Source organism: Corylus avellana, chromosome ca1 (assembly GCF_901000735.1).
Source record: "Corylus avellana chromosome ca1, CavTom2PMs-1.0".
Classification (NCBI taxonomy): Eukaryota; Viridiplantae; Streptophyta; class Magnoliopsida; order Fagales; family Betulaceae; genus Corylus; species Corylus avellana.
In genome coordinates, this window is record NC_081541.1 from 33,116,445 (window position 1) to 33,133,829 (window position 17,385).

The 17,385-nt window shown below is 37.1% G+C and overlaps 3 protein-coding genes across 9 annotated transcripts; 1 reads left to right on the forward strand and 2 right to left on the reverse strand.

Annotated features, from left to right (window-relative positions):
- Window positions 1-6,655: 6,655 nt before the first annotated feature.
- On the forward strand, window positions 6,656-10,809 carry LOC132177230 (B-box zinc finger protein 19). Of its 7 annotated transcripts, none has more exons than XM_059589486.1 (7): window positions 6,656-6,997; window positions 7,467-7,544; window positions 7,980-8,076; window positions 8,185-8,300; window positions 8,385-8,627; window positions 8,759-8,844; window positions 10,605-10,809. In XM_059589486.1, exons 1-7 carry the CDS (start codon window positions 6,905-6,907, stop codon window positions 10,750-10,752), a joined length of 861 nt encoding a protein of 286 aa, XP_059445469.1. In that variant the 5' UTR covers window positions 6,656-6,904; the 3' UTR covers window positions 10,753-10,809. The 7 variants fall into 7 exon arrangements, with proteins under 7 accessions (XP_059445469.1, XP_059445472.1, XP_059445482.1 ...); XM_059589489.1 differs by having other exon boundaries at window positions 8,765-8,844; XM_059589499.1 differs by having other exon boundaries at window positions 8,759-8,853; window positions 10,605-10,694.
- A 475-nt stretch (window positions 10,810-11,284) lies between these two features.
- On the reverse strand, window positions 11,285-14,219 carry LOC132177220 (fructose-bisphosphate aldolase 1, chloroplastic). The gene is made up of 6 exons (XM_059589477.1): window positions 13,954-14,219; window positions 13,526-13,795; window positions 12,706-12,815; window positions 12,528-12,618; window positions 11,999-12,268; window positions 11,285-11,904 (listed from the first exon to the last, which is right to left on the reverse strand). The coding sequence occupies exons 1-6, from the start codon at window positions 14,122-14,124 to the stop codon at window positions 11,626-11,628; spliced, it is 1,191 nt and encodes a 396-aa protein (XP_059445460.1). The 5' UTR covers window positions 14,125-14,219; the 3' UTR covers window positions 11,285-11,625.
- A 1,102-nt stretch (window positions 14,220-15,321) lies between these two features.
- On the reverse strand, window positions 15,322-16,044 carry LOC132170247 (putative F-box/kelch-repeat protein At2g29810). The gene has a single exon (XM_059581153.1). The coding sequence runs from the start codon at window positions 16,042-16,044 to the stop codon at window positions 15,322-15,324; it is 723 nt and encodes a 240-aa protein (XP_059437136.1).
- Between the last annotated feature and the right edge of the window lie 1,341 nt (window positions 16,045-17,385).

The window sequence follows — 17,385 nt, forward strand, 5'->3', positions numbered from 1 at the left end:
GAAAGTTCATGGGTGAAATTGAGAGTTTTTTAAATTCGGGAGGTCTTCTCCAAATGCAGATTTGTTCAATGGTTTAAAGTGAAGTGAAGTTCCCCTTAAAAGATTTGTAATACAAGCTGAAGTACTCCTAATAACTCTTTTTTTTTTTCTTTTTTTTTTTTCTTATAAGATGATTACTAATTCTAATTATTTAACTCGATCATTTCATCATGGGCCATGGCTTGATCCTTATAATCTCTGTTCCTAATCATATAGCCAACAACCTTAATAATGAACAACCGATTGTAGGTCCTAGATATCAAAGGTTGAGAGCCCCTTGTGAAGAAAGTATCCCTGAAAAATGCTGAAAATATTAGCAAAGGAAAGTGGTTGCATATTCTTTTCAAAGTCACTGTTGGGAGTGATGGTGATAATGTAGTGTAGTTGACTAATTTCAATCAATTCTAGCTTAAGTTACGCCATGGACAATGCTTTTAAAGAGATAATAATCAACTTCGATTCAATAAACTAACTTGAGACCATACCTTTAGGGAAACTTCCAACTTTGTAGCTGTCTTTTTATGTAAGTCAATTCATGTCCCATTTAATCAATTAGTATAATAAAGCTACACTTTCTTATTAATCCCCTAAAATCATCCATGGGGATCCTATGACACCTAATAAGGGTTCGGGACGAATGCGCTTTAATCATCTACAATGTCGTTTCACCGAAAAGAGAAAGTCGTTTGGTATATGATATTAAAAAAAAAGTTGGCCTAAAACATAACATTGAATTTACAGAACAAACATGCAAAATCAAATCAGCTAATTCACCAACAACTTACACCGACCCCTTAAACGACGTTAGAAATGGATAATATCTAGTTGATGTACTTTAGAGGAGTAAAATTATTTAAAAATTAGAATGATAATTTTATTCCTCTTAAAAACGCTAACTAGATACTATAAATGAAATAGAGATGATCATATTCATTAACGCCATACACATTCCCTAATAGGTAATGGCATGGAAGGTCGGGCCTTGAAGTAAAGAAACGAGATTTGGGAGGGTTGTTTTGAAATAACTTCTTTTTCATTTTTTTGTCCCGTCTGTGGTTCATATGATGGCTTCTGTTTTTTATTCTCGGACAAGGCGATTAGATTGTAATTAAAATAAAATTGATTAGTTGTTTGGAGTAAAATAATAGTGTGAAGTTTGAGGTGGTCGCTCAGCAGTCAGCACTAGTGCTGCTCCACTTACTATAATTAACTATAAATATATAATTTTTTTTAATTATATAAACATTTAACTATACATATTTAAATATATTAACTATATAATATACAACGTTAATTATAAATATATAAATAAACTTGATATATTTTAAATGATTTTTTTTTTGTTTTTATTTATTTTTATTTTTTTAAGTGGCTGATATGAAATTAAACAAATTGCCCACTGCTTGGGCCAAATTCATTTCATGCCTAACCTCTCAACAAGAGCTCTTCTTTCTTTTAAGGAGCCATCATTCAGATTTGGCCCAATCCAAAGCCCCATTTGAGCAAGGCCAGGTGGAAGAAGCTGGAACACTTTCTGGGAAATCTTTTGTAGAGCCCTAGTCCAGAATGGCCCAATTAAAAGCCTCCATATGAACAAGGCTAAGAATGAAGGATCCAAGTTCGAATAAAACATTTGAGGGTAATGTTATTTAATAAATTATTATATAACTATCATATAATTTGACAATTTAGGAGTGAAATTTAAGAGTAATATTATAAGTCTTCTTAGAGTCATCATAGGGTCATCCCAAATGTGATGTAGTTTTTAAAATTATCGTTGAATTTGAAATGAGATGTATTAAACTTTGATCTATTGGTGATTTTAAAAGTCACATCACATTTGGGATGACTTCAAGAGGACTTTAAGAAGACTTAGAACATTACTCGAATTTTTTTTTGACATGTCCACACAAGGTGAGGGGGAGGGGGGATTCGAACTAGTGACCTCTGCTTCATAAGGTGTGATCCACAGCCGATTGAGCTATCCCTTGGAGACATGTCAAAAAAAATTTCAACGAAATTTAATCCTTTGATCAGTACATAATAATTATAAAAGGAAAAAAAAAATCAAAGACTAATTTTTACTATCACGTCATTTATTTTAGTTGTACGATAGTCATATAATAGTCTACTAAAAAAAAAAGGCTGTATGATAGTCATATAATAGTCTATTAAATAATTTTTTTGGCCTTTAAGGTGCTTGCCAACTATAAATTGTTTCAAGCCTTGTGAAACCTTAAGCCCTCCTCTAGAGCGCCACCGCCTCAGGGGAGGAGAGATGCCCGTTGCCTGCATCCCTCCTCCCTTCCTTGCTTCCCGATTTTTGTTTTAGGTTTGTTTCTGTCTTTGGTGTTTTATGTTCTATTGTACTCGTGTTCTCTCTCGGTGAGTACTGCTTTTGGGGGTTTTCACTCAAACTCTCCCCCTCCCTGTTTGTTTGTGTGTGCCACCGATTTCCTCCGCGTTCGCTTTGCTGCTCATCGCTCGCTGTCGGGTCTTTTCACGCGCCCCTCCTACGCCAAGCTTTTTGTGTCACCTTCCGCGGCGGTTTCCGGCCAGCTCGCGATCGGCCTCCTCCGGTTGCCGTGACCCGCTTTGAGTGTTTTTCGCATTTATTTTCATATTTTGTTGTTTTTCTGTTTTGTATTTCCTTTGAGTTTCCCTGCATTTGATTTTATTTGCTGTAATTTCTTTTCCTGCATTAGTTTTATTGTTCCCTTTATTTCCCTGTATGGTTTTATTTATGCTTGTAATAAGGCTTTCTCTTCCTGCTTTATTGCGCCCGGTTGCTGCCCGATATTACTAGTCCAAACCTTTGGGTTGTGGATGTGAAATTTATCTTGGCTTTCGAGTCGAGGAGGATGAGTATCGGCTTGTGAGTTTTGCTCTCAAAGCCGAGGAATAAGTATCGGCTTGGGGGTTTTGCTCTCAAGGCCGAGGAATAAGTATCGGCTTGGGGGTTTTGCTCTCAAGGCCGAGGAATAAGTGCTACCTATGCATTAGATGGTGTCTGTTTAATGCAGATCTGAGTTTTCAACCTGATATTTAGTCATAGGTTAGCGGATGCTGTGTTTTGGTTGATTTGGTCTGTTGTTGATGACTGTATCTTTAGCTTCAGCTATGATTTACTTCAGAGTTTTTTGCTCTGTTTGTAAGAGCTTTAGGCTCGCAACTTTTATCAATGAATGAATATGATATGTTTCAAAAAAAAAAAAATAGTCTATTAAATAACATTATTCAACATTTGATTGTTTAAATTCTTATTTTGTTATATCTAACCATATATATTGTATCAAATCATTTAAAAAATTCAAATAACTTGGCAACATATACTCCATTAGACCTATAAAGTCTAATATGATATATATCTTCCTTTCCATTTCAAGATTATCCTCACAAGGCGGGACACTTTTTTGTATGGACACATCCATGTACCGTAAATATTTGAATAATCTTAGAATTCTTTTTTGTTTCCCTCCAAGAATAATGTGGTTTTTAAAATTACAGTTGAACTTATGATTTATCACTATTCAATTTTGATCAAATAATAATTTTAAAAATTACTTTATTTTTAGAGCAGCATAAGATGAGTATTTAGAGTTACTTTAATATTTCGGTTTGGAATTCGGTGCACTTATTAGATAGATGGACCAACTGTTCAAAACCTATTAGAATAGATGAATTAATTAAAACTTATCAAATTGTGAATAATTCAAAGAAGTAATCATTAAAAATTCATATCCAAATTTGCTTTTGGGCAATCAAGGCCACAAGATAAAAGCAGCCTCAAAAAGTAAAGGGAGACATGAAGAAAGTGGTGGCTGAGAATGGGGTAGATGTAGCTTTCATTACACGCCAGCTTTGAATCTTGTGGCTTTGGGTAATAAGTGGGCATGCCACAAAATCCTCAACCCTAAGACTTTTTCAATCACACGTATACACATTACAGGTACTCCCTCTTATTTTGGCATTTTCTTATTTGTGGGTGTACCCCATTGCTGACTACCCCTTCTGGTATCTCTCAATCGAGGACCAAGCTTTTGTTTCTAAATTTGTTTCATTAGTTTTGTTTTCTATACCCTCAATATTTTAAAGTTACTATTTATTTATCTTATCATAAAATTAGATAAAATTGAATCTCGTATTGACACGTTAATAACTTTGAGTGAGCTACAATTATATCACTCATTGTCATCTATTCTCATTTTCTAAGCTTTACCTTTGTTCTAATATGGAGCATCAACAATACAAGATGGATAACATATAATATTTATTCTTTTTGAGATGCCAAAGAAACCCTAGCTTTCTTCCCTCTTTTTTCAACTCTTTTATTTTTTATTTTTTTAAAAAATAATACATGCAGTGGTGAGTCTGATGTTGCTCAAGTTGTACAGTAGTTACTATTTATCTTCTCTCTAGATTTGCTTCTGCACCTATCTATGGGGTGAAGTTTTTCTGTTATTTTGGGTTTTGATTCTCTTTAGTCGTTTTCTATGGTTTTATTTATACGAAACCCTCAAAGTAACGTTCTTAGATCTTTGATCTATCTTTCATTTCCTCTCTACTTCTTTTCTAGGGTCAAATCATTAACCAATGGTGGATAAATTACCAGGGTGAAAAAATCGTCACTGATGGTAGAAGCATCAAAAGGAATTGCGTTTGAGAATACGATTGTATCGAAGATGAAAAGGCAAGTAAATCATTGTGGCCAGGTAGTATCGAAGATGGAAAGGCAAGTAAATCATTGCGACCGGGTAGTGGTCAGGGACACGATTTGACGGAATATGTTACAGGTCTGAAAACTTATTGGGATTGTGTTATTCAAAGAGTTTAAACAAAGCATAGACCGGGTTTGGATGAAAGAAATTTCTCATTAATTATATCTATGATATTGTTTTGTTAGAATAACATGCTCTATTTTTATGAAATGAATAAAGAAGAAGCATTGTTATAAATAAATTTTTTTAAAAAAAATACAAAAATAATATAAAGTATTTTTCAAAATATTAATAAGAAAGTGGTGCTGGTAAATAATTGAGGAATGCTATGACATTAATAAGAAATTAGTTTTGATTGTTTTGAGTTGTTTGTTAAAGGTTAATGTTCATAGGGGGACCTCTTTTCACTACCCGGGATGGTTTACGGGGTTTATAACGACACCTTGCCAACATTTGCCAACATTTAAATCCGACTCCATCCAAACTTTTCTAATTCACTCTAACATTATCTATTTGTTCAATTGTTGTTGTGCAGTTTTTGAATATCACATGGACCACTACACAAAGTAATTTTAATGTCAATAAATCATTTAAAAGCATATTTGGACAAGTTATTATATTATGTCACAGTTTTTGTTTGAAAAAAACAAAGGTTCTAAACAACCTTTGACAGGGGACCAGGGAGTTGGACAGGTCACAAGAAGTCTTTGTGATTCCGAAACATGGAAAACAGCAAAACATCATCAATAATGAGTAAACAGCCGCATCGGGCATCACTTGACTGCCACCCACCTAACGTTTATCATGTGTATTGATTTTGGATTGAATGCAAAATCAATGAAATTTAGATGATTCACTCATGGCTATGATTGTTGGAACAAATTTTCTAATGATCATCAAGATTGTAAGGGATAAATGGTTTTTATTTATTTTTATTCTAATGATCAAGATTAATCAAATTCTAAAAAGAGTTGATCTCTAACTTTACCAAACTATAAAAATTATAATAAACTCCTAACTAATATTTGATTTGACATAATAAGTGTGTAATGGGTGTTAAAAATCTAATTCGGAAGCATGTAATTCAAGAAAATTATTGTATAATAAAAATTTCAAATTCTTAGTCTATATAATAAAAATAATTTATATAGTTTGGGTCACACCAACTTTTTTGTAAGAGCCCGTGTTTAGGGATTTGGATACGATGCAAGCAATTTGCAATTTAAATTGCATTGACCCAATTATATTGGATTCGGATAACAAATTGCACCCGATCATGATCGATGAGTAGAAACCCTAATAAAACGACTTACAACAATTGTTTCCATTTCTAAAACTTATGGTAAAACTTTTTTGGATTCAAATTCCCACCAACAATTTGTTGTCCGAATATATACGTGAGAGAGTCTCTATTAAGTACGACTAGCATTTTTTCACACTTGTATGAAGCAATGAATTCGTCAATACTATCAGCAGAGTTTGTAAGACCACGACTAACCCTAAATGGAAGGAATGGGAAAAACAAAATCCATACTCATGCAACTTTATGCAATCCCGAGTTTGTGGACCTTTTGCCCGAATAAGAGACATACCGCAATTTGCCTAGATAGATGCCGCTCATAAATTTTTCCTCATATTCATGATTAAATTACTAACAATTTCACTAATTCAAATCCTCCGTTTTCCTTTTTGTGCGGATATGTCAAAAAATAAATAAAAAATAAATAAATTACTAACAATTTGAATGGCAAATAAATAAAAATAAAAATAAAAAATAAAAAACTTCAAACAAGTACACCGGCACAGTGAATTATAGCCAGGTGTCGACCTGTTACAGCGACTACTTGTACTTGCAATCTATACACAAACTGAATACACACGATCTGTCTCCACTAATCAAACTATAATTGCTGCTTCCACGATCCTTGCCATTTGAAGTGGAACATCTCATTTACTTCATTCCTCTTCCAATGCGAGAACAAAAAAAACTCTTTGTTTATCTGATTGTTCTTCCTTTTCTATCTGTGTCTGATTGATTATGAGTTCTTGATTTTGACCAGTTTTTGTCTGTCTAAAAACAAAAACAAAGATGGCATTGAAGCTTAAAGAGGAGGAATGACAAGGAACAGAGTTACAAGTCACAAAAAATGCGAACTCTTTGCGATGTGTGTGAGAAAGCCGCTGCCATCCTCTTCTGCGCCGCCGACGAGGCTGCTCTTTGCCGTGCCTGCGATGAAAAGGTTTTTTGATTTTTTTTTTTTTTGATTTTTTTAAAGTTCAATACTTTAAACATTGACTTCAAGAATCGGTTTGATCAGGACTTTTTAGCATGTATTTTAAGCATTGTGATTGGAAATTTGGAGCCTTGATGTGATTTTGATGAGTTGGGTAATGAAAAATGAAGTCTGGGTTTTTTGGGAGGTGGGTTAGTGCTAATTTTGTAATTGGAGGTGTGGATGAGTTGTAAATTGCTTGCCATTTGTTTTAAAAAATTGTTGAGGATCAAATTCTATGGCGTTCTTATGTTTTTCTCCTTCTTACTGTAATTCATCTGGTTTCAATGCAATTGTAGAAATTTAATATTCTTATTGCCAATCCCAAATAGTATCTTGTTCATGGTCTATCTCTGGCTTGAATTCAACTTTTTTTTTTTTCTTTTTCTTACTTTTCATGTTGGTGTGATGATTGTCTTTGTTAAACATAAACAAGAGACCAAATGAATTCCATTGGGTGTTGCTGAGTGTCTTGAGATCATTTTTCCCAGTCAACATACTCTTCTTGGCTATGGTTAGTGATTGACATGCTATCGCTTGAACTTCCAATGCTTTCAAATCATTGTGCATGCTTGCATATTTAAGTAGAGAGAATTGTTAACTTAAACAAGAGACATGAATAATGAACACTGAGATTTCAGTGGCGGGTTTGCATAATGCCCTTTTCCATTGGACTTGAGTGGTTTCTTTAGAGCATGACAAACTGCACTCAACTAATTAAAATTCTGTAGGAGGTATAGGAGAGTACCTTCTCGATGACTATTGTCTATTAGATAATACGTTATAAATTAAAAATTCTTTTAGTCATGTTTCCATTAACATGGACTGGAGTTGTGTTGACAAGAGAGTGGTCATGCTTATGTAAATTCTGAATTTTTTTGCTCTCACTGGCCTTTAAATCAAATAATGATAGTAGCATTACATAGTTTTTGTTATGCTGGACTTGTAGGTCCATTTGTGTAACAAGCTTGCTAGTAGACATGTAAGAGTTGGGCTTGCTGACCCCTCTGATGTCCCACACTGTGACATATGTGAAAACGCACCAGGTATGCTATTTTTTAGGTTTTACATTTTTAAGTTACGAGAATTCGCAATTTGAAACTTCGTACAAGGCTTTGAAATATTTTTCTTTTTGGGAACATGTGTATGTGTAGCTTTCTTTTACTGTGAGATAGACGGCAGCTCCCTTTGTCTCCAATGTGATATGATTGTACATGTTGGTGGTAAAAGAACCCATGGGAGATATCTCCTGCTGAGGCAAAGAGTTGAGGTTTGTGTCTCTGTACAAGCAAGTACTCGTTCAGGTTTGTGTTTTCTATAGGCCACCTGAATAGTTGCCTTGTATTCCTTGTAGTTTCCAGGGGATAAACCCAGCCGTTTGGAGGAACAAGGGTTGCAACCATTCGATCCAAATGGAGCAAGAAAGGAGCAGATTCAGCCACCTAGGCTCACGACGAGAGAGAATCAGCAGAATCACAGGGTCGCCCCTATTCGAGTGCTGGACAACAACATTGATGGTGATGGCAAGATGGAAAACCAAATGATTGATCTTAATACTAGGCCCCAACGGGTACATGGACAAGCTTCAACCAACCAGGTATTTGTTTTCTCAATGTCTGCCTTTATCTTAGTCCTTTAATTCTGCAGTTTTTGACCTTAATTATGAGAACTTGTTGATGCTATAATTATTTGAACTTGATGAATATTTTATCTGCGTTCATATTCTAGGAACAGGGTATGGATGTTCCAAATGGCATTGATCATGAATCTGCAAGTGTCGTTCCTGTGGGATCCTTCGAAAGAGAGCCTAAAAAGTGAGCCAGGTACATTCTATATTCCACAACAGGGTGGTTCATGTTTCTCTCTCTCTCTCTCTCTCTCTCTCTCTTGTCCTGTGAATTAGGAAAATAATTTGATTGGCATTGAGTTTGGAATATTATTTCACCACCCCCACCCCCACCCCCCCAAAAAAAATGAAAAAGAGGTCTATCATTAGGCTGTCTCATTTGTATGATACATGGGACCACAATACCTGCTAATTATTAAATGCAACAGGATTAGTGGAACTGCTTCTGTGTAGTGGCTCACTATGCATTATTAGATTAACATAAAACCAACAACATTACAGAAGCAGTTGAAGAGTTACATCTATTGTATATTTTCTCTTGGTATGGGGCCTCCTTTATGGTTAGGAGAAGAATTGTTAAGATTCCAAAACATTTCATAATGTTTTCCAATGTGTTATAAATGTTGTCATACTTACAATTGAAGGTTGACTGACTGACATTTGATTTGAAGATTTTCTATAAATCTCTATCTTAGTGAGAAAAGTAAGTTAACTTCTTGAATGCATGGAATTTAAGGACTGTAACGTGGGCATATATGCAAAGTAAGTAAATTGAGGATGGTAGCCTTTTCTCCACAGACACATTCAGAATACCTGCTGGCTTATGTTTGCTTTCAACTAACTGTGATTGACTAGATGAAAAATGGTAGAACTTATCCTTAGACAAAGCGCATGTTCTGTTTAGGTACACTTTTTGTACTGGATGAATTTTCTCCTTGGAACTCTGATGTTCCGCTTTTGACTCAAAAGGATGCATGAACTTAAAATTGGCAATTGTGATATTGTTGTTGCTTGAACTTAAAAAAGGGCAAAAAGGTTGTCATACATGAGAAGAGCCGTACAGGTGGAACCATATTCATTATTTTTCTTTGACCCGTAAAAAACAGGCCTTAACTTTATTCAAGTCTTTTTGGTCCCAGAATTTCCTACTTTAATTTTTTTTAAAAATTGGCTGGATGAAAAGGGCACTTGAGTAGATACTCTATGTATAGTATTTATGTTTGAACAGAGATTTCTTTTTTTGAACAAGTAATCACAGTTTATTAAAAAGCGCAAAAGGCGCAACCCAAGTACACAAGAAGTATACAAGAGATACAACTAACTAAAAGATCAATAAAAACATGAAAGCTAGTTGAATGGAAATTGTCTCCTAGACTTTCTTCTCTTAGTTTGGTGTCACATTGAATAAAAACATAAAAGCTATTTTTGTTGGATGGGTAATTTGTTTATCTTTGGATCCAAAGTTGTAGTGAGTTGTCATGTTCTACTTGCCTTCTCCTTTCTTGGAAGGTTTGGTTCCAGTGAAGAGGGTGAGTTGGTTTTCTGTGATGCAATGACAATGATTGGTACCAAGAAAAATAATGTGTACTGGATTAGTAATCTCTGTAGGGTTGAAGCAGAGGCAGTAATTAGGTGAAGTGCTTACCTCCATCTGTGCTGTAAAATGATTTTTGAAATAGGGAGAGAAATATTTCCTCGAGTTATGATGGATACTGATTATGAATCCTTTTGGTAATTTATCAATGATTGTAACGATAAAACATAATAGATTATGTATATTCCTCCCAGCATCATTATCTCATAATCACAGGGGCCCTATTTTTGGCTTGGTTTAAGATTTGAAATTCTAAAATTGTCTGGGATTATGTTATAGAATGCACTTCCATGAAGAGCCTCCTTTGTCTGGATACTTATGAATCCTTGCTTGCTTATACTTTGTGGCTGCAGGTGTTTCTGGAAATGTTTCATAGGCATCTTTCCTGTTGACTCAACTAATGGCATGCAACAACCTTCTTTATACAGTTCTTCCATTTTCTCTGGGTTAGGTTTTGTCTGTTACATTCCTTGTGCCGATGTACATCAGATGGAGATTTAACTGAAAACAAATAGCAGTATTTTGCACAAAAAATTATGATAAAAACCGATTTGTTAATTCAATCTCTTCAATTCCATGCAATTCAATTTCAATTTAGTTATGGAGATTGCTGCTATGTACCAGCAGGTGGCATATGCCTTCAATTTCAATATAGTTTTGAAGTTGGCGAGTAAATGGGAGGAATGCCATTCTTTTTCAAACGACAACAACTAATTTTGGAGAAGCCATTACCTTCCAATCAACAGACTCAGTTTGTATTCTTCTATGCTATGGATGCAGGAATAACCCTCTTCTTGGATGATCATATTATTGTATCACCCTTCCTTGCCGTGCTGTAATACAATATCAGTCTGTGTTGTTCCATCTAGCAGATCAAACGTAGATAGAATACCATGGGAAACATTCGACAAAGTTTGAGGAAACAAGAACACTGAAATTGATTGTTGAAACTCATCAGTGGATTTAGATCCCCCGAAATCCCAATTCCAATAAATTCGAGCAGAGAATGAGAGAGGGGTGTGAGTTCTGGGGGTGTCCGAGCAAGTTCTCAGATAGATTGCTTAAAATTTATGCATGGTGGGGAATTGAATCTGGTGAGAATTACAACCAAAGTTTAGATAATAAACAAACTACCAAGTTCAAGAAGTTTTAGGATACGATGATGCATATTTAAGCAGACGCTACCTAATCTCATCACCAAGAGGTTTATTAAGTGGCTAAAAAGTACATGTAATGATGAACAAAAAGTCTCCACGCTATAGAGCATAACACAATCCAGAGAAATTAGTATTTATTCCTCCATCCATCACCAATATTGTCGTCTTCTTCACTAACTTCTTAATCATCATCTTCTATAGCTTTGGCACAATCAGCTTAGTAAACGTAGCCCTTGACGAACATGCCTTTCTTGGCCTCTTCTGACTCTCCCTCACCAGTGTACTTTCCAAGCTGGGCAAGAGAGTTGGCCTTAGCGCGGATAAGAAGTGCCTCCTGAGCCGCCTTGACGTTCTCCGGCCTGCCTCCCCACGTCTTAAGGCAGGTGTTCTGGAGGGCTCTGGCGTAGGAGAAAGACACGTGCCACGGGTTCGGAGATTGGTTCATGGCGTTCAAATTCAAGGTTGCTTCAACCTCAGATTGGCCACCAGACAAAAACTGCTCATTATGAACAAAATCACAGTTAGTATATGAATCACCATTATAGATTGGAATTATGAAACTTTATTGTATGCTATGCTATGACACTTGCCATGATTCCAGGGACAGCAGGGGGGATTCTTCTGTGGAGGAGCTTGAGTGTGTAGTCAGCAACCTGCTGAGGGGTGGCCCTTTCCTTGCATTCAGCTCCAGGAGTAACCATGCTAGGCTTGAGGAGGATACCCTCAAACAGGACATTGTTCTCAGCAAGGTAGAAGAAAACCTCAGACCACACCTTCAGGGCAACTTCAAAAGTCCTGTCAATTCCATGCTCACCATCAAGCAAGATTTCTGGCTCCACAATTGGGACCAACCCATTGTCCTACAAGTTCAACAGAATTCATTACCATGTTAAAAGTACTTCCATTGCTCTTAGATACAGAGTTTGCCTTTGGTTTTGCTCCATGGCAACCAAAAGCATTTGTCAAAAAGAGTAATGCTATTAAGTAGACTATTATACGACTGTCATACAACTTGATGATGTGATAATGAAAATCAATTATTAGGTATCACGTTATTCTAATTGTATGACAATCATAAAACAGTTTACTAAATAGCAGCTGTAAAATTAGTAATCTTACTTGAGAAATGGCAGCATAACGGGCAAGACCCCAGGCTGCTTCCTTCACTGCTAGGGCAGATGGGCCATTGGGAATGCTCACAACGGAACGCCTAGTTGATCAAACAGGTATTTGTTACATTTCATTAGCATATGAGTGAGTTACTATTTGTAAAAAAGGGTTTCAGATTCATATATACCATTTGGCGAAACGAGCTCCCTGCTGGTAGTAAGCAGCTGTGCGAGAAGCAAGGCCATCGAGACCTTGGCACCATGACTCATTGTTGGAACCGGCCAGAGGCACCAAACCCTGTTGTTCTCATTGTTTAAACCACATATATATATTAGTTTTAATTATCCTTGAAAACAAAATATTCTCTACATACATGCATTTACACAAGTACTGCAAAGAGACACCAGAACGTAATTAAAGGCTTGTTTTATCACTGAAATTGCTCCAAGTTTCGAGTTCATTTATGGTGAGAGTTGAGAGAGAGAATCCATGTAAAAATGCATCTGGTTGGTTGAAAATGACATAGTTTTCTTGATAGCAAAGATAGATATGAGGCCAAAAGGCACAACACATTTAGACACACACACAAATAAATGTTTTCATATGATGTGGGACTCGTGCCCCAGGCAAGTAAGTCTTGCAATCTCTTCTTTTATGTGGTCTGAATTTTACAAAAATTCTGTTAAATCACTACTTGTTTTAGGAGCTTAAACTGATATGAAGAGATGAATTTAATTATTTTGATTAATATGTAACACTTTCCCTCACTTGTGGAACGAGGCAACACATGGAATTGTTTAATTGAAATGAAAATAAGCTATGAGAGCCATGGTTCAAACTACAACCTCTGGTGTAATACAAATCTAATTACAATCATATATTCTAAGAGATCCCAATCCAATGTTTTTTTACTTTTTATTCAATTTTAATTCTATCTTTTATTTTCAGGATATATATACACAAAAGTGCCTCAAAATGGAAGGTGGACGGAGTTTGCAGTAGCTAACCTTGTCGACTTTAATACCGGGGACAATGTTTTGCTCAACGAGAATGTCCACTATCTTCTTACCATCAACGGTGGATTGGTAGAGGGTTTCCTCAAAGAGGATGGCACCGGAGACGAATTTGCCCAGCCCAGGAACTGACACAAGCAGGGTCCGGTAAGCTTGGCGGTTAGCTTCAGTGTTCTCTAGCCCAATAGAAGCCAGACGCTTTCCACATGTGGCGTTAGACTCATCCATGGCCAAAATCCCACGCCCTGGTGATGCTACAATTTTCTATATATTATACGCCACAAAAAACACACATTATTAGCTAAGTTTTTGGGCATGTTTCAAAGCATGTTGCAATGTACAAGTTGTTAATGAAACGAAAAAAGTTTAGTTTAATTAGTTCTAGTTATGGTGATGAAGATTGAAGAATATTGCTGACTTACCGCGGTCTTGACGAGCTCGTCGGCATAGGAACCGGCCCGGATGGTGAGGGCAGAAGGGGCGGTGGGGTGGCACCGGACGACCGAGACCGAGGGTTGGCGGAGGGTCTGGCCCTTCACCCACTCGGACTTGTCAAGGACGGGAGATGACTTGAGGAGAGATGCTGATGCCATTGCTTGCCTGCTGGAGATAGATAGATAGCTAGCTGCTTAACAAGCACTGTAATCTTATCTCCTCTAGCAAGCTCTCTTTGAGCCTCTTTACCACACATGCAACCACTAGTTGTATTTATAACTGTACGTGTATTATCAAAGATGTCCCATTTGAGGCTGTTGTGTGCCAACCTATCATGACTCACCATGTGGATGATAACCTGCTGACTTGTCATGCTGCATACGTGGTTGAAATGGATGGTTTTTTTCCCACCTCGAAAAAACATGAAATACAGACTAGGGAAAAAACTATGATATTTTTTTCCTTTGTGTTAGATATAGACAAACATGTCACATTCACCATAGGCAGAATCCCCAATTAGAGTTGTTCACTGAGATTCCTCTGGGAAAGTAAGTATGAGGCTGTGATTTCTCTTGCTTTGTATTTTAGCTTCTTACTGACTAATGGCCACGGTTTGATTATTTGAATTTGAGGGAGTGATCTTCCTGTCAACGGTTGATAGCATGCCAGGTTAGCTACTTCACGTGATCACGTACTCTTGATTTTCCATGCCACGTAGACCACATTTTATGCATGTCATTGGATGGGTCCATTACCATGGCCCACACCAATTTGGGTATGCATGGTCTATGTAGAATGCCAATGATATGTGGTTAAGGTTCTCCATATTGTTATGCACACAGGAGGACCCCTAATTTTAGTTTTATGTTTGGTATCTAATTAATATGCCAAAAGCTTTAGTGCTGATTAGTGGCCGAGCCATCCCATTAGTTCCGGGGTTGCCGAGTCGCCCAAGCAGCAGCAATTAAAAAAAAAAAAAAAATGCTGCAAATGCGAATGTGATTATCAGTTGTGATTCGCATGAGTACTAAAAGGTGCGAGTTTGCTTTGGGAGCAACTTTTGGGATAAATGTAGAAAAGATTTGAAGTTAAAAACGTAGATGGCTTTTAAGAAAAAACATACTACACATGAAAACCTTTTAGGATTTGCCAGTATTAGCAAGGATTTGAATTCCGAATTCGAATAAGATAAGAATTGAAGCACATGCACACATAAAGAGAGCCAAGGTTTACATTGAAAATATAATACGTATCCGAACAATTCAACATTATAAGGCCCAAAAGTACGTAGGAAGACAATACAAATAATATCTTTAACAAAATGAATTATAGTCTAACAAGTTTAGTGCAATATGTTAACACATGGGGTATTCCCTTGCGTAGCTTTGGTTCCACCTTATATTTATGCTCCAAGCAACTGATATTCCTAAAGTCCCATCGTTCATACGAGAAACATCGATCGCCATACAATGAAGATAATCATCTAGCCTACATTCTAAAACGCAGAACCTCTCCCTCTCTAGGTGGACCAAGCTAGGAAGTCCAGGACCTCCGGTGACTTCACAGTCGGGTAAACAAGAACTTTCAAGACCTTCAACACGCCCTTCTAGCCACACATCCAACTTCAAGTCATAGGCAATCAATATGTTTACGTCATGTTTGTGTTCGACCCAATACAGTGTATTACTCACACTTAGAGGTCTTTCTAGCCAGCCCCTACGACACATAGGGTGTAGTTTTCGCCTTGCAGGTGCAAGCTCTTTCCAAGATCTATCATGCACACTGTACTCATAGAAGATAGCAGAATAGGTGTCTTTGGGTACGCGGAAAGCTACAATAATCCTGTCGGGATTCTCAAGAACCGCATAAATGATCAGACAATCATGGTGATAACTTGGAGGATTAGGTAAAGTTTCCCATTTTCTATTGACCGGATCAAAAACCTCACTCCAACTATCAGCAGTATGATGAGAAGGGGAATGATTTCTAACGTAGATCTTACCGCCTAGAACTGAAGCCGCAGTGTTACATCTCTTAGAAATCATCGGGGGAGAAACACGAACCCATTCTTTAGCCATACCGGGATTAACCCGTAATTTATATCCTTGGCGAAGTGGCTCATGGGAATAGTTCACACCCCCAAAACAGTAAAGGTGGGAGTCTAGGGCTGCTAAGGCACTGGACAAGGGAATTTTTCCATTCCAGAAAGGAATTAACTTTTTTTGGGTATACCTTGTCGGAACCGTTCGCATAAATAGTAATGGTATACCATTTCAAAGCCGCCCACGCATTTACAACATCCTTGACACCCGTCGCCTCCAAGGAAGGCACACAGAAAAATATGTCATAAGCACAGGGAGAAAAAATCTTAGAAGCACGATGACGATGCGAATGAGATACATGATGATGTGCTCTTGGATACCGAATTGATAATTCAGAAACGTATGATCGACTCTCACGGGAGGCAATAGCCGGAGGTGTCGTTCCATAGAGAGTACCTTTTTTTGTCCTTTTTTTGAGATGCCTTCTTCCATGGAGGATTTCCTTTTTCCTAATTTTGTTGGGCTGATGCCTTCTCCAATGGATGAGTCAGATTCGTCCATGGAGTATTATTTATGAAAAAGGGACAGTAAGATAAGTGGCGTGAATTTTGTGGGAATTAAGGAATAAGAAGGTGAAGGAATAAGAATTCGTAACCAGCTTGCCTATGGTTGCTAAGGATTTTTGAGAGGATCCTTAAGAGGTTTGCTTGTTGTCATTGATCCAATAGGTGGGATTTAAATAGAGTTAAAAAAACAAATACTCATAGGACTCGGACTACTAATACTTGTCGTACTCGGTGTGGTCAGTACTTCATACTGTCGGGCAGCGAAACTTACACTTGTTCACTAATTATGACGGTTCGCCAAGGCCTTTTTCCTCCTCCCTTTTCTGCTCACTCGTAGGGGTCCGAACCCCCACAAAAGGGGGGGGGAGTCGACTGAACATCTCAACCATTGGCGGGAATTTCGCCCGCATCCGATCCCCAATTCTTGTTCACCCCGGATGATCGTGTTTGGTGAATTGTGACATCGTACGATTGTGTCGGGTGAGCAACAGCCGCTTCGTCACAGTACTGACTTATGGGCTAACGGGTCAATTCCTCCTATATTTCCCAAACTAAACTGGGGTTTCAAGCGTTGAGTATGGGCGGCCCAATTTTTAAGACATCAAGCGCAAGGCAAAATTCAATATTTGCTGATTACCCACCAACTCTAATATGCCAACCTAGTTTATTAATTATTTTCTACTCACCCTACTATACTCGAAGTACAACCTTCCTTATTGAAATACTACTATAAACTAGCACTTTATTCTTCTAACACCTTTCTCCTCGGCACCTTCTTCTTCTCTCTTATTGAAAGGCTGCACAAGAAAAT

Excerpts from the sequence above, each read along its gene's own strand:
- LOC132177230 (XM_059589486.1), top strand. The coding sequence starts at position 6,905 with ATGCGAACTCTTTGCGATGTGTGTGAGAAAGCCGCTGCCATCCTCTTC. Across the intron at positions 7,545-7,979 it reads ACATACTCTTCTTGGCTATG|GTCCATTTGTGTAACAAGCT; the intron begins GTTAGTGATTGA and ends CTGGACTTGTAG. Across the intron at positions 8,077-8,184 it reads CATATGTGAAAACGCACCAG|CTTTCTTTTACTGTGAGATA; the intron begins GTATGCTATTTT and ends GTGTATGTGTAG.
- LOC132177220 (XM_059589477.1), bottom strand. The coding sequence starts at position 14,124 with ATGGCATCAGCATCTCTCCTCAAGTCATCTCCCGTCCTTGACAAGTCC. Across the intron at positions 13,796-13,953 it reads ACGAGCTCGTCAAGACCGCG|AAAATTGTAGCATCACCAGG; the intron begins GTAAGTCAGCAA and ends TATAATATATAG. Across the intron at positions 12,619-12,705 it reads GGAGCTCGTTTCGCCAAATG|GCGTTCCGTTGTGAGCATTC; the intron begins GTATATATGAAT and ends TTGATCAACTAG.
- LOC132170247 (XM_059581153.1), bottom strand. The coding sequence starts at position 16,044 with ATGGCTAAAGAATGGGTTCGTGTTTCTCCCCCGATGATTTCTAAGAGA.